The following is a 22,357-nucleotide window of genomic DNA, read 5'->3' on the forward strand; positions in this document are numbered from 1 at the left end:
ATGTTTTTATAATACATCTTTTGCTTCAGTTTGTTTAAAAAAAAAAAAAAAAAAAAAGAATTAGTTCACCTGACAAGATCATCATGATAATAAAAATTTCAGTAACCCAAATAATGTAAGGGAAAAAATTCATATTTTAATCTGCAAACACTTATCACTTCTTCATACTATCTCCCTTCTATGTTATTTATATTTCATAAAATAATTATTTATTTTAAAAAAATTACGAGATAGTTACAAAACGAATAGAAATTATTTCTTTATTCATGATTTTGTTGCAAAATTGATTTTTTTTTTCTAGTTTACAACATATGTTCAGTTATTGATTGAATTTCCAAAAAAATATTACTTTTTTTCTCAAAATAACTTTTTAGGGGAGGGTGAGCAAAACAAATATGCAATTAAGACTACTGGGTAATGGCGATTTTTATACAGAGTTACTTTATTTTAAATTTATGAACTTTTATTTATATTTTCAGTTAAAAAAAAAACATTTTCTTTCATTTCTATTTTTTAATAAATTTATAAAGAATAATTTCTATTTAAAAATTATTTTATTTAATTGTTTGTTTGAAATCTGAAAAGGTAACAAAAAGAAAAAATATATATTTTTTGAATTCCAGATACATATTTGGAATTTCAAATTTTTTATTTATATGTTGTATTTATTTCCATTTATAAACATTTAATATATGTTCAATTGTTTCTGATGCTTTTTTTTTTCAAATTGAAGACATTTTTTTTAAATTTTGACATTCTTCTGTTAATTTTTTTTTTTTTTTAACAATTCTGCTAGAAATAAATATTGTCACCAAAATCATATACACACTATCTTTTGCTCTGTTTTCTCATTTTTCTAATTACTTTTTTTTGATCACATATTTCTTTTTTTGTTTACCATTCCTTTTTTAGCCAATATTTGAAGGCTAAATTAAACTGTTTATGACCATTGGTGTAGTCACACCAAAAATTTTACTATGACTATTGGAATATCTTGACTAAAAATTTTACTATTTATGATAAACGATTTGGGTTAAAAATTTGACTATTTGAGTAGCCAGACCAAAAATTTGGGAGCTTATACAAGCAGGGCATATAATTTAGAAATTTGGAGGAAATCAGATCAAATTAAGCGAAAATGCAGGATTATTTTGGAGAGAAATGGGAAAAACAGAAATATCCTTTTATTTATGACATTAATAAATTAAAAAAGAATAGGACAAAAGAATAAAAAAAATTTGAAAAGGAATATGGATGAAAAAGTGAGTCAACTGTACTCTCAAGCAGTTATTTAAGAAAAGAGACCATGGGTCCAAAGGAAAGAGAGCCTGGAAGACTAGTTAGGAAGTCAGATGTTACACCATGATCTAGAGTCTGTTTATTTTTTTAAACAAAATTAAAAAAATAAAATTATCTTTTTTTTTATGAAAGAAAACCATTTATCTTATCTCTGTCAAGGGAAATAACTCCTGCTTTGACAAGAAACTTTGGATTAATCACACAAATGATGAAATTGGTTTTACTTCTGTCACAGAAGTACTGAAGTCAAAATTTTTACTATTTGTGACTATTGAAGTTCTCGCACCAAGAATAAAATTGCTTATGATAATCGAGATACCCAAGCCAAAAGCTGAACAATTTAAAAAATGATTTCATTATAATTCAAGTTGTTGCAATTGTAAAGATGTAAAAATCTTGTTTTTCTTAAAGAAAAGAAAACATTAAGTTTTTTTTTTTTTTTTTTTTTCTTTTCTTTTCAGCAATAATTTAGACCTCAAGAGCCCTAAAGTTGGGGAATCACCATCAGCAAGTCGTGAACATGTTGGTGATTATTCCGACATCATTGGGCGCAAAGGGGATGATGCTTTCTTTGTGAAAGTCGACTTGCTCATGGAGGGCTCTAAAGAAGATCAGAAGAAAGCTTTTACCCTTCTCCATGAAAGTCAGGAGAAGGTAAGTCTTGCAACGTTTTATTTTTTCCATTTTTTTTTTTTTATTTTTTACCCAATCAATTCCTTTCATCATTGCAAATCCAGTCAACAAACCCTTATAAACTGCCCTATAATAAAACACTGGTCATAACTTTTATCAATGTTTTTTTAAAGGGAATCACCTCTTATCAAGGTCCAGAGGCCATTCGAGGATCAAAGATAAGGGTTAAAGAGTGTACACTAGTCAATGTGGCAATATCATAGGAATCGTTATTAGTGTAAATTTGGTAAATTGGATTACTTAAGGTGAACGGCTCATCAAGAACTTGTTTACATTGGACTTGAAATTTTAATCTGGGGAGGGAGGTGACATCGAACTCAGGCTTACCACGTAGCCCCACCTCCAACAACCAACCGCTTTTCGTTTCCACAATCTGTTGTTCAACAGAGTTCTCTCCCCCCCCTCTCTCTCTCTCTCTCTCTATCTATCTATCTATCGCTCAACCAGCATATGAGAAACTGTTAAAATACTCAGCTCCTAGAGTAGAAACTCTAGTTTGATTGACGTTAGCTAGTTTGGAGGCGCAATGGTCAGATGGGACAAAAATGGAGTTTAACATAGTTTAACATAGGAACTACGTTGATTTTTTATAAACGATTAAAAAAGGATCTTTTTTTTTACATAGGAATTACCACTTATCAAGGCTCAGATGCCACTCGAGGACAAGGATTAAAAAGTGTACACTAGTCAATGTGGCAATATCATAGGAATCGTTATTAGTGTAAATTTGGTAAATTGGATTACTTAAGGTGAACGGCTCATCAAGAACTTGTTTACATTGGACTTGAAGATGGGCATATCGTAGTCAGCTGGAAAGCAGGTAAACGGAAGATTTCCACAGGTGTGCAGTTCTAAGAAAGAAGCTTTGTTCATGGAATCTACGTTTAGGTTTAGGCACAGATAAAGAGTGGGGGAAATTATTGATAGTGTTTAGCATTCCTGTAATATTGTTATTATTGATGTTTATCCCCCTCCCCACAAGTATTAGGAAGAAAAAATAAAAGAGGAAAGCGTATAACAACAAAAGAAGAAATAAGTTTATCAGAACAACAGAGGTATAGGAAATAGTTGGTGGAAAGACAATGCATAGGAAGTTGTTCACCAAGGAACACAAAAGAGAGCTGAGGTGGGGTTGTAAATAAAAGGATCAGATATATTGTTAGAGTTAGTTTTAGAAGTGACTTAGTTTTACAACAGTTTGGAATAGGTTATGATTGTCAACAACAGTAAGTGGAGGACAGTGTCTGGTTGACGACAATTGCAAGTTTGACTCAGAATGCAGGTTGTAGCTCTGAGCCGATGGGGAAATGAATTGATCAACCAACGATACTGGTCTCAGCAGACAACTACTAAGATGTGGACCATAGCATTCGGGAGGTCAATGGTGTCACAGATGGCAGCTAATATTTACAGAACGTGTCAAATTCTGTCTTATTTTAGTTTTATACTTGTGAGCACATGCACGCCCCCTTAACAGTCACTGATGTGAAATATTTTAGTGCTTTAATGGACTCCAGAAAAAAAAATCCTTGCCATCAAATCTAGAAAACAACTGTAAATTGCAAGTTGAGATTTGCAAACAATTTATGAAGCATCCATTTTTCAGGCTTATTAACATTTCCAAGTTCTTGGAGCTGACAACAATGCATAGTTGTACAGTTCTGATATTATCGACGTCCCTTTCCCCTAAGTGTTAGGAAAAAAGAAAAAGAGAAAAAGTATACAAAAAAAAGAGGAAATGAGTTTATCGGACAAACAAAGGTATAGGAAATAGGGTTGGTGAGATGACAATGGATAGGAAGTTGTTCACCAAGGAAGACAAAAGGAAGCTGAGGTAGGATTGTTCATCAAGGTGTGGCGATGGTTAGGACAAAGAAGATCAATATGGTTAGAATTAGTTTAGTCATTTTTAGGAGTGGCAATGAATTGGGGAACAGTTTATGGACAGTTTTGGGTTTTGCAACAGTTGATAACAATTTCCAGTTGCAAGTGTGACACAGTTAAACAAAGGTCGTAGTTTGAACCAGATCGAGAGAGCTTTAATGAGCCAAGATGAGCTGGTATCAACTGATGAAGAACAACGTAGATGTGGACCTTCTCATGTAGAGGGTCGATGGTGTCACACATACATTCATGCAAACACAATGCAACTGATATTTGCAGAACAGAATGTGTTAGAATTTGTGCTTTTTGTGTTATTTTATTTTTTTTATGCTTGTGAAACCATATGCAACCCTTTTGGCAACCACCAATGTGGGAAATCACAACCTGGCCAGAAGAGAAGATGAAAGAAAAAAGAAGACTATGGAAATAACATTGGGGTCAGTGAAGTTGACCATGTAATTTTGTCACAATATTTCCTATCTCTCAGCTGATAATTATGCAGTCTCATTAACCCTTATCCTCAAATTATTCTTGTCTTTGATAAGTGGTGACCATACAGTAAAACTAAGAACGGTCAGTGGTACAAAGAGGTGAAGAGGGAAATGGAGTGGTGTTTCAGGCAATGGGTAGCAGCATCATTCTGTATTGGTAGCAATTGTTATAGAAATGTTGATTTTTTTTTTTTTTTTTTTTCTTTGCTTTGTATCATTGTAGCTATAATAATGGGCCCAATAAAAAAAAAAATACAATAATTCCATTGTTTACTCTGGGCTGCATCTTTGTTTCTGATTGATTTTATGTGGTTTTCTTTATACATCACTGTAAAATTACATTTATTATAGAAAGGGCAGTTGTTTGCATGCATATGCAAAAACTACTATTCTTTAGAACTTTGTATATACTTCCTAGATTGTAATATCTACGATTTGCAAACAGAGATTGTCTATATCTTTTATTAGAGCGACTTTTACAAAGTGCACGCTATTTTGTTCTGTCGCGTGTTTGTTCAGCTTTTTCTTATAAATAAAGCGAAAGTCACAGATGCAAAGGCGTCAGCGGCCTTTCGTGTGGGGACGTCTTGAAAGCAATTAACTTTGATCAATGTGGGGCAAACCCTTCATATCAGACAATTGCTATTCATTTGAGAGTTCCCCTTTTTCGAGGAAGCTTGGTTTCCCCAACATCGTGGAGGAAACAAATGGGCGGAAAGCTGAACTGGCTTTCAGCCAATGTTCATTTCTGCACCTGTGTGAACTCATTCACTTAGCAAGTCAACTTTTGATTGAAATTGTTAAATTTAAACGCTGTTCACTTCCTATGTTTTCTTAGCGTAACGGAAGGATTTCACGTTTTCTTTCACTTTCTTTTCCGCCTTCGCATCACATGTTTGTCACGGGTTCGAGCCTGCCTAGCTACTAACACTTTTTTTTTTTTTTTTTTTTTTTTTTAAACACCCGGACAACGTTCGTCAGGGGTTCAGGCCTCCCGCCCTATTCACACCTTTTTTCTTTCACACCTCCAAACACCTGGGTAACACCGGGTACCCCCACTAGTATAATATTTAACAATAAGTAATAAATAATTAAAAGAGGTCGAACATTTCCCTGCAAATTTTCTGGTAGATCTGATTGTTAGAAGTGTATTATTACATACGTCCATATACATTTGACTTCAGGAGTTTGACCCCCCCCCCACATTCAAATGTATGTGGACGTAAGTCATAATAATACATTTCTTAGAATCAGGTCTACTGTGAAACTGCAGGAAAGTGTTAAGTCCTTTTTATGTATTTGTTATAAAGCTCTATCAGAAAGGATATGGAGTCCTTTGTTTGTCTTGTTCAATTTTGTTATGACTTTGAAGTTGAATTTTTTTCATGTTATTTGTATTGCTAGTAGTGTGATATTAATATTCGCTCCTCCCCAAGTGTTAAGAAATTTTTAAAAAAATGAATAAAAATAGGAAAAACTACTGCAAAAACAAGAAATTTATCAGCAGAACAAAGGCTATAGGAAGTGAGGTTAGTAGAAAGATAATAGGGAGGAAGTTTTTCACCAAGGTACACAAAGTTGAAATAAGATTGTTAATCAAGGTGTGGTAGTAACTGGGACAAAGGATCAGACATAAAGGTCAATATATTTAGAGTTAGTTTAGATAGTTTTAGGAGTGATGGTAAGTTTTGCAACAGTTAAGAACAGTCTTGAGTTTATAACAGTTGAGGGTAGTTTACATTCTGGGCCAGTAAAAGGCAGGTTGTGACTCTGAGAAGAGTCGATGTCAATCGATGACCAAGAGGCCCTGACAGATTACATAAATGTATATCTTAGCATACTGATGGTTATTTTCCACAATAGTGTCACACAGAGCAAAACTATAAAATGCATTGGAGTTTTATTTATTTGTGGGCCACTGTGCTCACCCCCGCCCTCAGCAGTCTGGTGACTGCTGAGGGACGTCAACACAACCATAAAAGACCATGGAAACAGTGTTGTATATGAATAGAAGAAAATGGCAGAGTACTTACCATTACAATCTACTATGTCTGTGATCCATAACACCAGGAAAAAAATTTAACAAGATAACATTTTTCAGATACATTGTTTCTTTGGTTATTTCTTTCCCTTTCTTCTGACTTACATTTAACTCTATAGATAAGGGAGAAGGGAAAAAAAAAGATCTGGTGTGGTTTATATATAGCATCATCATTTCATACTTGTCACATGGGTCAGTCGGTTACTATGCCACACCTAAGTAATCAGATCTTGCCCTTTTCATCCATTGTTTCCAATCCTCTTGTAATATTGTTGTACACCAGTTGATAATCGCATTAATCCTTAATCCTTAAGTGGTATTTGTGCCTTGATAAGTGGTGGTAAGTATAAAAAACAATAATTCATATTTGGATTCTTCGGAATATTGTTCTTAAGTTGGCTTAACGTTCACAGGAAACATGAGTTGGAATAGATACATCGAGATCATTGCCAAGGCTGCTGCGAAGAATGTGGGCTCTCTCTACCATGCTAGAAGGTTACTTACGTCTGAAAATATCCTGTACCTCTACAAAGCCACCATTCGCCCATGTATGGAGTACTGCTGTCACATTTGGGCTGGTGCATCTGCTACTAGTCTCTCGCTCCTGGACAAAGTCCAAAAGAGTCACCAACCTGATAGATCCGAACTGTCATCTAAGTTTCAGCCCCTGTTCCATCAACGAAATGTTGCCTGTTTTACAAGTATTTTAATGGTGGATGCTCCAACGAACTACAAGCCCTTGTTCCCCCTCGACGAAAATACCTCCGACAAGCAACAAAATCCCATCCCTATACAGTAGAGATCCCTAGATGTAGGAAGACCTTATACTCTAATAGCTTCTTTCCAGAACTGCTAGACTTTGGAATTCTCTTCCGGTTTCCTGCTTCCCCAACTGTACTGACATGCAGAAGTGTAAGTGTAATGTGAACAGATATCTTGCTGCTAAACTCCCTATATAGTACCCTTGCAACTTGGTCCCTCATAGTAGCCCCCTACATCAAAGTGGCAATGTGCCTTGTTTGGGGTGAAAATGTTAAAAAAAAATTTTTTAAAAATAAAAAAAAAAAGAGGTTATTTTCACAATGTTTTTTGGTTGATGTGATCTCCAGCTTTCTTCAGGTTTATCTTGTCAAACTCAGGAATCTACACAGAATTTTGAACAGAACACTTTATTTAATCCATGGGGGTTGTTTATTTATCTCCCACTGCAAGAACTTAGACACCAGGGTCAGAAAATGGTATTGAGAAGTCACTGCCCCTGAGGAGGAGCACTCTGATCTACAATAAGTGCCTGGACAGCCCCATCAGCATTCACTGGTAAGGGTGCTTCAGGTGTTTAGCAATAAACTAATCTCTTCTCAAAGAGAGAAGGCAAAGTCTGGGTGGGTACTCTCACCACAAAATCAACAGAGACTGGATCATTACTGGAATGGTCTAATTTTTTCTTTAGAAGTTGTAAGTAATTTGCAATTATATTTTTAGTATCATTCACACTAAGATTTGAACCTTCATCCTCCAGAAGAGTATTACTTACAACTGAATTTTACCAACTACTTTATCCACTATGCCATGGTCCTTCCACAAGTAGTAGAGAAGTTACGTTGACCAAAATGTTGTGAAAATAAATAAAATAACAGCGGAGATGAGGATGGTAATCTAAAGAATCCAAATAATATGAATCAATCTTCATCTCAAAAATGCAATAATATGATTTTTTAAAAAAAATTAAGACATTTTTTTTCAACTTGGAGGCAGAGGTTGTCAATTCAAACCTCACCTGGGGAATAATCATTTTTACTTCTATTTTTTCCTAAAAGAATTTGGACAATTTAAATGAGCGGCTCTTGTTTTGAGAATGCGCCCTGTTTTGACAAGCTCCTAAAACTAACCTTCACCTGACCTGAAATGTTGCATTATTCTATCTACCCAGAACGTATCTTAGTCCCTCCGCAATCTTTTATTTGTATTAGAACCAAATACGTCCAAAGATAGAGTACTGTTGCCACATCGGGAGGAAACTGCTCAAAGTACCATTTCCTGCTTTGGTATTGTGCAAAACTCGTTTGAAAATCTAGTGGTCGATGTCAGTGTAAGAGGTCAGGGTAAAAGGAAGGGCACCGATGTCAAGATAGAAAGGTCAAAAAGAAACCCAGCTACGTTGGGTTGCCTTGCTAGTTTAAGAAAAATGTTCTGTTCTCATTATTTTTTACTAATTTTTCATGCCACTAGGGGATTGTGTATACAATTATTTATCATATTTATCGTCTTGCTAAGCAGTTAACTTTCCGCCATAGCTGTGTGAAATGAAGGGAAAGATGCAGACTCATTTAATTTTTTCTTTTTGTTGGCTCAAGTGAAGAAATGATTTTGTTTTATTGATTTGGACTAGAGATGCTGTTATAAAGATTTTTTTATGATTGAACTTGGTTGCTATAGTTACGTCATGTTTTCAATAAGTCAAAGATGCTTTTAAAAAGCTTGTTTGAAGCAGAAGGGAAAAAAGAACAAACGAAATATCCCTAACAATGCACCCCTCCTCCTTCCACTTAAAAGAAAAAATTTTTTTTAATTGATTTTAATGTTTTTTAGTTGTCTATTTTATAAAGGAAAGTCATCTTTCCATGTGTCCAGTTAAAAGGAAAAAAACTGCAAAAGACACGCTCTGAGCTGATATATTCTTTTGGGGTATTATCTTTGGGAAAGTATAACCACATTCATTGTTTTGGGGTCACTAGGAATAGAATTGGCAATGGCGGTTGGGGGGGGGGGTCAACATTTAGAGTATTTTTTTTTGTTTTGTTTTATTTTGTTTATTGTGTTTTGGTTTTTTGTTTTTTGTTCTTCTTATTTTTTTGCTTTTTATTTCTTTATTATGTACGAACTATCATTGACTTTTCTTTTTTTTTTTTTTTTTTCCCCCCTCCAATTGCCAGAAAACGTGAGAAGGATGAAAGTGATACAGGGAGAGAAAGAGTGGGGAGGATAGCAGAGTTTTATTAAAACGAAAGATGTTTACACTCATTTTTTTAACTCTTCTGTTTTCTTATCCATGGCCCCAGGCAACATTGGGTAACCATGCTAGTCATTAATAAATGGAGATGAAGTTCTTCTTACCGGTTATATATGGTTAAAATAAAAAGAGCAAATGTAATGGTGGTGTTGAGTGATTTATAGGCAAGCTTCTGTTGAAGGAGTGATATGTAGTAACTTGAGATAATTTTGTGGTAGAATAATGCTGATATCTTGGTCCACTTCTTAAAGGATATCCGATGGTTTGAAAATGTATGTAGCATAAATTTTCTTTCGCCAGTAAAGGCAAAGAACTATATATGAAAGATTGGGCCTTTTAGAATTCATAATGAACAATCAAACCAAGTGTCCATACTATTCGAACTCAAGTTCTACTCTTGAGTGTTATTTGCACAACGTTTCGGTCGACGTAACCGCCCACCTTCTTCAGGTGTTTCTTGTCAAACTTTGGAATCTTTTAGTCAAACTCATGAATTTGTAAGGACCCGTGGCTTACTAGATAAAATACTTGGTAAAATTCGGTCATAAGTTACACTCTTTTGGAGGTTGAAGGTTCAATCATGGATTGACATGCAAAATACAATTGCGAATTGATTAAAACTTCTACCCATTCATGGCTGACTGAACGAGAGCATGCTACCCCTGTGGATTAAATAAAAGGTTCCCTTAGAAATTCTGTGCAGATCTCTGAAATCCACAGAAAGATCATGCCAAGAAGATATAATACTGACTCAACTACGCATAGGACACACCAATATAACCCATTCATATATACTCAATGAAGAATCGGCACCAGAATGCACCCCATGCCAAGAGAGGCTCACAGTGGAACACATCCTAGTTAAACGTACTGACTTTGCTCCAACCAGAAAACTGTACTATGTGGGAAACAATATGGAGAATCTTTTTGAAAAAGTCAACTCGATGAATATCCTATCATACCTAAAAAAAAAGGTAAATCTATATACAAAAATCTAAGAAAATTTAAAGACATCCATATATACATATTCAACTATAAACACATATAAAATATGCACACAACTAATTTCTTTTGAAAAACTCTTCCGACTTTTAATGGCCAAAAAAAGAAAAAGGCTGAAAAAGTCATTAAACCCATCCAGTCCAATGCAATCCACAGAAAGATTCTTGAGTTCAACAAGATACGTCCAAAGAAGGTCAGAGGTCATATTGACCGAAATGTTGTGTTAATAATACTGAAGATGAAAATAACACTCCGGATAATCTAAATAATATGAATTTATTCATTTAATAATGAATTTGATAAAAAAATGCACATTATTTAATGTTCTAAAATTTGTCAAACAAACTATTTTACCATTTCAAAGACTGCTGCTTCTGTCACTACTGCTACTATTGTTATTTTCTCTTTCAGTATAAAACCAATTCCGAATTCACCTGGCGTCTGTCCAAGTCGACATTTCAAATGGCTGACACCCATAAGTCTCAAAGTAAAGAAAAAAAAGAATTGCTCCTTCAAGCTCGCGATTATGCAAATGCTTCTATCGTGTTAGATGTCGATAGTGCAAATGCCCATAAATGGTAAGTCTTTTCCCACTTTGCTGTATTTTTTATTTTTGTCCCCTGCTTCCTTAAATTCTTTTATCCCCCCCCTCCCTTTTTACTTTTCTACTTACTCACACGTTCCCGGTCCTGGATATGACGTTAAAATATATCCGGTGGTGAGGCCCTAGCTTGCGGGCTTTGGGGAGTGTGGAGCTACCCTTTAATTGCCATTGCTCCCAGGTCCACTCTGACCCGGAGTGGTAGTACCTGTTAGGGTCCCAACTATGGGTTAAATAGAAACCGACTTGAAAACAACAAATATATTCTATTAAAAAATTTTTCTTCAAAATCTTTGGATTCGGCATTAAATAACCTGAAAAGGGTTGATATGCCGTAAAACAAAAACAACCAACCAACCTCACATTCACACCAAGGCATGAAGCCACTGGACTTGGGTATAAAAACAATTTCTTGATTTTCAATAAGAACAGAAGACTACAGACAGCTAAATAACAATATGCTATGTAAAAAAAAAAAAAAAAAAAAAAAAAAGTCTTTATTTTCCTGATGAAGTCTCTTATAGGGGTAAAACATTAGAATTTAAATAAATATTTTTTATTTATTTTTTTTTTTTTTAATTTGCATTTTGACTGGTTTCTGAACCATTATGTCTCCCATTTCAATGCATTCAAACAGTGGAAATATTTTTACTACTTCCTTTTATAGTATTTTTATTTTTAAAATGAAAAAAAGAAAGATTCTCTGCTCTGTTCTTTTGTTTTTATCCCTCCCAACATCGGCACCCTGTTTTTTATTCATTTATTTATATATTTTTTTTATTTCAAACTTACTTTGCATTTATAAAAAATACTCCACCAATATCTCCACTTTTAAATTCCCTTCTCAGTCTTATTTAAAAAAAAAAAAAATACTTTTGTATTTTGTTTTTGTTGTCTCTTCTTGTTGTGTATATACACAAGCCTGATAGGGTAGAAGGTTAATCCTTCTAAAGAAAAGATTTGAACGCAAATATTAAATATTTGTAAATATTTATCAGGTCGACAAGAAAGTTCTTGCAGTTTTTAACTTTTAAATTCAGATGAACATATCTCAACTAAAAAAAATTTATTGATCAAAAGAAGCACCATTTGAATCGGCACACTTTTGCTCACGCAAAACAAGTGTATTCATGCCAGTAACATAAAAATCTTGCATTCTGGTGGCGATGAAATTGCTGAATTCATTTTTGGTATCGCTTAGGTTTTTGGAAGCATTTCTCATGCAGAAAGTTGTAGAGATGCTTAAAAAAGTGGTAGTCGGTAGATGAGAGGTTTGGAGAGTATGGTAGATGAGGCAGAATTTCAGTGCCCAATTCGTTCAATTTCTGCAAAGTTGGTTTAGTAATATGTGGTTGGGAATTGTCATGGAGGAGAATTGGGTATTTTCTGTTGACTAATGTTGGGTGTTGTTGTCGAAGTTTCTGATGCATTTCATGACAGTACTTCTATGTTGTAATGGTTTCGCCTGCATTCAGAAAAACTAATCGATGAGACCATTCACACGAAATAGTCAGCATGACTTTCTTTTGGTGCAACTCTGGCTTTGGGAAGTGTTGTGGAGCTTCGTCGGTGTCTAACTACTGAGCTGAGCGTCGCAGGTTGTTGTAAAGAACCCACTTTTTATCCCAAGTCACAACCTAGTTGAGAAACGGGTCATTCTTATGTAAAAGAAAGGAAGATGATACTTCATAATGGCGTTTCTTTTGGTTGTCATTAAATTCATGAGGCATCTATTTATCAAGTTTTTTTTGTCATTCCAATCTCTCTCAAGTGGTTAGAAATTGTCATATACATCGCATTTAATTCAGAAGTAAGTTCTCGAACAGTTGTTTGTGAATTAGCTTCCACTAAGGCTCTTGATTGATTGTTGTCAACATCCGACGGCCGACAACTACACTCGTCATTTTCAAGATTCGTCGCTGCCATGAAATTTCTTAAACCACCGTCATGCTGTGCATTCAATAGTGGTTCCTGGGCCAAGCGCTTCATTGATATCGCAAGCTGTTTCAGCAACTTTTCAGCCTAGTTTGAATTGAAATAAGAAAATTGTGTTTTTTCATCCTGTATTCAATGTTCTAAAAAGATTATAATTTAAACAGTTAGATAAAGCTAAAAACGCTCTTTAAAATGATATATAAAGTAAAGTTTAAGGTATTATAATGAACTTAATTGAAAATACATCATTTGAAATCAAAATTAAAAATTCTGCAAGAACTTTCTTCTCCACCTAATATTATTAATAAATAACAAAATTGTGAAACAACTATTTGTTATATGATAATAAAAAAAATCAGTGAATTAAAAAAAAAAAAAAAAAAAACGGTTAAAAACCAATGGCTAAAGGATAAGATCTGGTCCGCATGCTTTGAAGGCATCAAGGTTTTTTTTGTTGTTTTTTTTTATGATAGTCAGGACATGAGAACGAATGACCAATCAGCTCATTTAGTGTGGTTTTTCTGAATTCCTCCCAAAACTTTAATGTATACAATTAAACACCAACACTTTTTGGAAAGGTATTAACCCACAATCCCTCACTAGTTATGGTTAAATAATCAGTTAACTATTCTGCACTTTCTCAAATGGGTTGTTATATATTCTGCACTTTCAACTAAGAAATTAAAGAGTTGAATTTGACAAAGCTTGTTACTTTGAAATCCGAATCAACTCAGTCTCTGAAAAACAAGCCTTTTATTGAAACCAGCATTATCTCATTTGCATATGAGGTGACGAGAAATCTTGTTACTTTACAAGATTATAAGCATATAAATAGATGCAGTAGTTATATATTAAAAAAAAATTTTTTTGTCTGACCCCAAACACTACAATCTGCACAAAATCACATTTGTACCAATTTTGAAGGCACTGGTTATTGAGTTTTACTAAATTGGCCTATGATTTCAGTTTTCAGAAAATGATTATCCCCCTTGGTGCTCTCCTGTTTAGCTTTTTAGCAGAAATTTTTGTTAAATTGTCTTTGGAAACTGTTTTCATTAATAATTAACTAGCAGAGCCCATGGAAATTCCATGGTAGTTGAAAATTTTTAAAACACTTAAATAAAACGAATAAAATTAAACAAATAACGACGAATTTCAAACAATTTTTTTTTTTTTTACAAAGGCTTTTTTTTTTTTAACCTAAAAAGAATCGATTTTAAAAAAACTTTGATTTTTTTTTTTTTTTTTTTTTTCAATGAAAATTCAATACATTTTATTTTACTGAATAATTTTTTAATATAAATTATAAAGGAACAGATGTCAATTCATTTGTACGTTTTTTTGTTTTTTTTAAGAATTTATAATAAAAAAAAAACTTATAGTCTTCTCTCAACATGACTTTTTTTTTAAATTATAAAATAAAATAGCTAATTTGAAACCATAAACAGGCAGCCATGTTTTATTTTGAAAATTTTTTGAGAGAAAATGGTTTTAATGATTGTTAACTGATAAAGTGAGGTAATTCGTTTCTCATTAATTAATGTTTGTGATGTTTTTTTGTGACGTCGGACAAGTAAATAAATATTTAGATTTTCTACCTTATCGTTTTTCGTAATTTTAGATATTTTCATTACTCTGACATGATAATTAAATAGATATCATTGGTTTCATTTGAAATTCAATATTTTGATTTTTTTTTTTTTTTTATTTTGCGCTAATAATGAAGGAGCACAAACTGTTAACATTTTTACGTAAAATGTGTTTGATCCTACATAGAATGGGAAATACACGATAAAACTTTTATTTTTAATTAAAAGTCTACTTGATAATTTTCTGTAATTTTTGGTATAGACATCTACGTTTACATAATACGTAATTATTAGTGTTGGGATGATTAATTGGAATCCGGAAAATTGGAAGATTTGAGGGCATCAGAATCGAAAAAATTGATGCCTATTTTCTGATGCCAAAACGATTCTTTTAATTGTCTTTTTTATTTGATTTTGTTTAAACCAAAATCTTCCGTTGCTGGTAATAATGATAAAATAATTTAAAATCAATAAATATTTATTATCAATGAAGCTAAAATCGATTGATCATTCCCCATAAGTGTATTTTGTACGTTTAGGAAAATATCTGCATATTTAACATGTATTTTTACGGAAATCGGGTAAAATAACAATCTTATGGTTAAATAATTAGAGATTTATAAAGAATCAGAATCTGTAATTGTATCAGAATCAGGGAAAAATATTGGAGTCATCCCATCAGTAGTAATTATATCAGAGTTTTCCAGTAAATTTATTAACTGTCATATTGAGCTTGTGCCTGTTTTCCAACAAGCAACCCTTTTTTTTTTTATTCTATCATTTTTTGATTACTTGTTGATTTTTATTTCTTCCATATTAAAAGAAAAGTGCTTTTTTTTTTTTCTTTTTTATTTAGGTATGCGATCATTGTTGGAAGCCTTACTGAATATTTGGGAATTCATGAACAAATCGAACTTGCCTATTCAATCAAGGTAAATCAATAAATTATTATTAAGAACAAACTCAATTTCTCATGTGCACATGTATGTATCTGTCTGGTTATATATGTGCTTGTGTGCAATATAACATAACATGTGACAATCATGGGTTCACAAAAACTTCAGTGACTTGTTAGGTAAGTTAGCTCCAAACCCCAAATTGAATCATAGGAGAGACCGGAGACAGACACATCTTATTAAAAAAAACTTGGTTCTTGTCTAGAATTGCTTTTAGATTAAAAAAACAAAATAAAGAAAAATCTGAATGATGTACGCACCTATGACAAAATGAAAATATCATATTCCAAAAATGATGTAAATTGATCAAGTAGTTTAATTTTTATAAAGAAAATCATTGAGCGATTAATGGGAATTCCTAGGCATTACAACAAAAATCTTTGAAGTTTGAATTATGTTATCTCCTTTTTTTCTTCTTGAGATTGTTTATAAAATGGTGGGCAAGATGATTACTGATAAAATCGGACTTATTTGTAAATTGATCAAATAGTTTTATTTCTGTGATTTTTGGAATATGTTTTCTTTTAGTTATGAGTTACATATATAGATTTTTCTTTATTTTGAGGAATTCTGGACCCGAACCAAAGACTTTATAAATATTTTTTTTTCAATCTAATTTCCATGAAATTTCCTTGAATTGCTTGTTTAATTATTGCATTAATTGAATAACATTGTTTTAAAATTATAAGCTACATTTTAAAAAAAAAGTTAATTTTAAATATGAATTGCTTCAGACAGACAATATGTTTGACAATTTTGTTATAGACTATAGGGATATGAGAGTAAACTTAAAACCAACTTATTGGAATGGATTTCTTATCCCAACAATAAACTATCCTAATAATGCCAAAAAAAAAAAAAAAATAGAAGCAAAACAGAAAAGTAAGAATAAAAATATGGCATACACATTTAACCCAGCCATATCTCTTGAGAAAAGAAAATTTTTTTTCTCATCCAGAATCCAACCTAATAAAAAAAAAAAAAAAACATAGAGAAAAATCTTTATGGTGTACGCACTCATCAGAGAACAAAAATGTCATATTCCAAAAACCATGTAAATCGATCAAGTAGTTTTTATATATATATATATATATATATATATAAAATCATTTTCGAAATAATTACTAAAGATTTTAATAGTACTCATCCATATTAAACATGGTAGATTAAAACACTGTCTCACTTCGTCATAAAATTTGATTTTCTTAATTTAAAAAAAAAAAAAAAGAACTTGATCAATTTATGTTATTTTTGGAGTATGACATCTTCGTTCCATGACAGGTATTTACAGCAAAAAGATTTTTCTGTATATTTTTTTTTTTATTAGGTTGAACTCTGGACTTGCACCAAGAATTTTGTTCAATATAAACTGACTAGATTAGTGACCTGTGCAGAGTTCATTGAAACCTTCAAAATATCAAAATTATCAGGTGTGTTGTTTCACATGACACACATTGATAGGTTTTCACCTGACAACTCCCTCCTCTCTCTCTCTCTCTATCTCTCTCTCTCTCTCTCTCTCTCTTTGATTTATGCTTCAATCTTATTAGCCACTGTGTTAGAAAGAAAGCAAACTTTTTTTTTTTTTTTTACAAATAACTGCCCATAAGAATGAAAGAAAGTAATTTTGGTTATAGTCAGCTAACATACTTCCTAACTTCCAGTGTGGCTGCTACTGGAACAGTGACAAAGCAAATCAGTGTATTTATTTTATTTATTTGTGGACTGTTATCTTTATCTTCAGTTGTTGTTTCACCACATTTCAACCAACCTATCCTCTAAATACACAAATTATTCATCTCAAAAGATCCCAATAAAAAATAATATATAAAGCAAATCAGTTCCTTGGCTGTTTTTTCTCTCATACTTATATTTCCTCTGTGCATATATTATTCTTTTTTTATTTATTACATTTTTCAATCATTCTTTTTTTATTTAATAATCATTGAAAAGTATTTTGGTCATATTTTAATTAAGAATTATTGAAATTAGTTTTATTTTTTAAAGAATTACTGAAAACACTTTTTGTGCTCTTTTTTTCTTTTTTTTTATAAAAAAAATATTCAAAACACTTTTTAAAATATTTTGTGAATATTATGCATTGGATACATTTTTTGATATTTGTAATTTTGTTATTCTGATTTCAATAATTTTATTTTTATACTTTCATGAACATATATCTATTATTATATGAATTCAAATAAATAAAATTATTTTTAAGATTTAAAAAACTTATTTTTATAATTTCATAAACAAATATTTCTTATAAACTTTCAAATAAAATAAAAACCTTTTTTCTTTTTTTTTTAAATTTTGTTGGTTAAAAGTGCAAATAAAGACTTATTTTTATCTGTATAATTTTGTTAAATTTTATTGTATGTTTTTCAATAATGTCCTTTCCTTGTATTTTATTTCAATAAATTGCTTCACAAGAGACATACTGAAGAACAATAAAAGTGGATTAACTTATTTTCCCTATCACCCTTTCCGGTAGTAGCTATGCCAGAATTTAGGAAGTACGTTAGCTGACTATAACCGTAATTTTACTTCCTGACTCATAATTAAATTAAAATTTGAATGATTTAGTCATAATCTTTAATCAAAAATATTTTAATAATTAATTTAAATGATGTAAATATTAATTTAAATATTTTGGTAATAATGAAGCTGAATTCAACAGATTTTTTTTTTACTTGGGTATTGTAATTTTTTTTTCATTTCTGTTTGATGTATAATTCATCTTAACAAATATAAATGGTTGTTGATGATACTTGGTCCTAAAACATTTTTAAAATGTTTATAAATCAAATGAACATTTTGGAGCTTCTATATTATACAAACAAAAAACTATTGAATTTCAAGTGAAACAAATGGCACCTTTATAATTGTCAAGTCTCAAATAGTAACATATCCAAAAATTACGAAAAATGATAGGTTAGAAAAATAATTATTAAAGAAAAAAGAAATGTGTGCAATGAAGCGAAATCATTATATAATGCATACTAAAAAAAAAGATCATTTGACAAAGGTAATAATTAAGTTCTGTTGCTTACATCATGTGATGAACATAATTTAAAATGTCAGATAAAATTTATTTCCCAGATGAATTTTATCGTAAAGTTTTTCATTAAAAGTTATTTTTCTATTGTAGAAGTTTTGATAGAACTATTTTTTTACAAAAAAGATTTTTGTTTTTTAAATATTTAAAAAATAAAAAAACATTTTCTGTTTGAAAATAGCAGATTACAATTATTTTGTTAAAATCATAAACTGCAGTTACCTCCCCTGCATTTTAAGAACTCTTCAACATTAACAAATACAATAAAACTAATTCGATAAATTTTATTTTTACTTGTAATTATTTTTCTACTTGATCACTTTTCGTAATTTTTAGAATATTTTACTAATTGAAGCAGATAAATAAATAATAAAATATTAAATACAGCAAATACAAATAATACAATATTAATATTTATAAGGATTATATATACAGACACATATATTAGCATGCAAAAGTAGGTATACAGTGGTCAAAAAAAGAAAAAATGTATAAAGTTTAAGGTATTTATTATACAGACAAACAAATGTTGCATAAACAAGTAATAATTAGCACGTATAATAAGAAATACATGTAATAGGAAGCCCTATTTCCGCAGGTATTCAAATTGCTTGCCGTCAGCGTTAACACATTCCTCTAATCGAGAACGAACACTCATGCACACTCTAGAACAAAGATCTTTATCAGCATCAATTTCCTGACAAGCTTCCAAAATGAACTGAATCATGTTTTCGACAGTGCGAGGCTTGCGTGCAAAAACCTTATTTTTTACTGTGCCCCAAAAAAAGAAATCCATAGGAGTTAAATCTGGCAAGCGTGGTGGCCAGTCAATGGCGCCATGGCGTCCAATCCATTTGTTGGGAAATTTTAAGTCAAGTAGTGCTCGCACAGTGAGTGCAAAATGAGGTGGGGCCCCGTCTTGTTGAAAATAAGTCATCATTTTGGTATTGTTCACGTACTTGGGGTATTATTGTATCCTGCAACATGTTTAAGTACACAGTTTGATCAATGCTTGTGTGAAGAAAAATGGGGCCAACAACACCTTTGCAAGAAAGCCCGGCCCATACTGTTACCCCGGGTTGATTGAGTTGTTTTTCAATAGTGATGCGAGGGTTTTCAGTTGCATAATAAACGCAATTGTGTCGATTAACGGCACCTGATAATTTAAAGTTGGCTTCATCAGACCATACAATTTTATTTAGAATACCGTTACCTTCAAGTTCCTTGCTCAGGATGTTTTCAGAAAATTGTAAACGACGATCCGAGTCATCTTCCAATAAACCATGTATCAATCGAGGCGTGTACATCTTTAGACCGGCACAATTCATCAGGCGCCCCAATGATCTACGCTCAATACCAAGTTCAGATGAGGCTCTGTATTTCGATTTCTGTGGGCTCTGAGTGAATGCCTGAGGAACTTTGAATTCATTTTCTTGTGTGGTCACAGTAATTGGTCGACCACTTCTCTGTGCATTGTGGATACTCCCTGTCTGTTCAAATTTGTCACGCAGTCGATAAACCGTGAGCCTTGTTGGGGGAGGTGTTGCAAAGGTTTTGAACCACTGTTCTCTTACGCGTTCACTATTTTCTGTCTTCCAGTATTGTTTTAATATCCATTTTCGCTGTTCGTCAGTCAAATTACCGGCCATGGTTAAATTGCCAATTTAACTGAAAAAATAAAAATAAATGATTCAAAGTACATGCAATTTAATCGAAAGGAAATTTAATTAATAAAAACAAAAGACTAAAAGTATATGCATTTTTACTTTAAGGTATGTAGCTTTCAATTCAATAAAATGTCAATAATTTCAATACTGTATACCTACTTTTGCACGCCCCTGTATATATATATATGTGTGTGTGTGTGTGTGGGGAAAATGCTTATTCAATTATATTTCACCCTTTATTTATATCAATCCTTTTATTTATGAAGCAAGATGTATGTTAAATATAACAACAAAGTATATACAAATGCATATATATTGAATTGAAAGTCAGAAAAAAGAACTCAGTGTTCAATCAGACGTGCTTGAATAATGACTTGCTGCCAAAATATACAAATATATATATATATATAATACACTGCTTCACTGGGAACAGGTACTTATTTTTATGCTCATCTCACACAAGTTTTATTTTTATTTCCTACACAAGCGTACAATTATTTTGACCCTTTATTGGTATATTATATATAGTCCTCAGTATATACTTATTTTTTATCATTCTTATACCATTGAGGCAGTCATCAGTGCTAAATATACATAAACGAACAAAAGAACAAAAGTCACATCGACTTAGAGATAGTCCCTTTTCGCTGATAGTCATTCATATATATATATATATATATATATATATATATATATCTGTGTGTGTGTACTTATTGTCATTTATTTTATTATTAGCTGTATGTAAAAAAACTTTGTTTCTATAAAAGACATTAAATTTAATTGAATATAAAAAAAAAGTTTACTTAATGAAAAGACATTGGAATTATTAAAATATTTATCTAATGTTTTATTATTCGATTAATCAAGAGGCAAAGAATAATTAATTAAATGTTCTTTTCAAAACCAATATGCAAGTATCTAGTACTTTTCATTGGTTGTTTTGCTGGCTTGTTAGATGGCGAGCAGGCTCAAGGTGTTTCCACGAATAGTGGTACTGATGACGTGCACGTAAAACGAAGTTAGTTTACGATGGTCCCCAGTTTGGTGTATCGTTAACAGATCAAGGCTGTTGAAGAACTTGCGCATAGTGGAGCCTATGGCTCTACTTGTCTTCGCGGTGATCTGTTGGTACACAAATCTGTCAAGAAGACTGGAATATTTTGAATGGTTACGGTCGTCTGTTGCTGCTGCTGCTGCCAAGCATTATGTATTTATTTTGTATGGATTAGATAATTATTGTTTGCGTTCGTTTCGTGTTATCATTCTAGTTGGAATTCTTTCTAGAAAGATATCGGATACTTATGGGAAGAACCATGTTAAGACTGTCAAGGCCCCTAAAGTGAAATTGTTAGAACAAACTGAATTCAAAACCTGGCACAGGCAGATTGTCAGTCTGTGTTGTTAACCATCACCTCCCTGCTGACGTTTGTTTGTTGGTTGGTTGAACATCATTCATGATGATGATGATTTTTTTGGCATTGTTTCCCTAATATCAATCTATTAGAAATTCTTTCTAGAAGGGTATCGGATACCTGCAAGAGGGACCACGTGAACATTGCCAATGTCCCTAAATGAAATTGTTACTGTGGGACAAACTGAATTCGAACTTGGCACAACCACGTTGTCAGTCCGTGTCAGTAACCATTGAGCTATCATCACCTCCCAGCTGACGTTGATGCATGTCCGGATTTTGTTACCGACTCGGTAATTTTAGTAATTTATATACAAACTAGCAGGCTGCCTGGCGTTGCCCGGTTGTAAAATACATATAAATATCATATTTTCATTAATACAGAAACTGAGGCATGTTCATGCGAGTATTATGTTTATTTTTGCTAAATAGTTCACTTCTTGTAAGTAAAAAAAGAATTAATCAAGCTGAGATCAATACCAAAACCTAAAGACATTGTGTCATGTATGATAACCATTGCACCAGCTTGACTGACAATTACATATAGTGTTTTTAAAAAATCTTATTCTTAGCATAAAGAAGTTGTCATGTTTCTCGATGGCGCATGCACAATCGTGAAACAGTTGACACAGATAAAAATCCGACGACCCCCACGTACCAATTTGCTAATTCTGACCCCTTGGCAACCCTTTTTTTTATGGAAACCGATTAAAAAGTTTT

General features: G+C 32.2%; 1 protein-coding gene across 2 annotated transcripts in view; it reads left to right on the forward strand.

Annotated features, from left to right (window-relative positions):
• LOC145260412 (regulator of microtubule dynamics protein 1-like) overlaps positions 1 to 22,357 on the forward strand; it is a 104,113-nt gene that overhangs the window by 61,617 nt on the left and 20,139 nt on the right. For both annotated transcript variants that reach the window (XM_080118393.1, XM_080118392.1), the window contains 3 exons: positions 1,761 to 1,953; positions 10,832 to 10,998; positions 15,402 to 15,477. In XM_080118393.1, the coding sequence (XP_079974519.1) occupies positions 1,761 to 1,953; positions 10,832 to 10,998; positions 15,402 to 15,477 (436 nt within the window). The remainder of the gene's footprint in view (positions 1 to 1,760; positions 1,954 to 10,831; positions 10,999 to 15,401; positions 15,478 to 22,357) is intronic.

The sequence above is a fragment of the Euprymna scolopes genome, chromosome 36, assembly GCF_053919585.1.
Source record: "Euprymna scolopes isolate OS-2025 chromosome 36, ASM5391958v1, whole genome shotgun sequence".
Classification (NCBI taxonomy): domain Eukaryota; kingdom Metazoa; phylum Mollusca; class Cephalopoda; order Sepiida; family Sepiolidae; genus Euprymna; species Euprymna scolopes.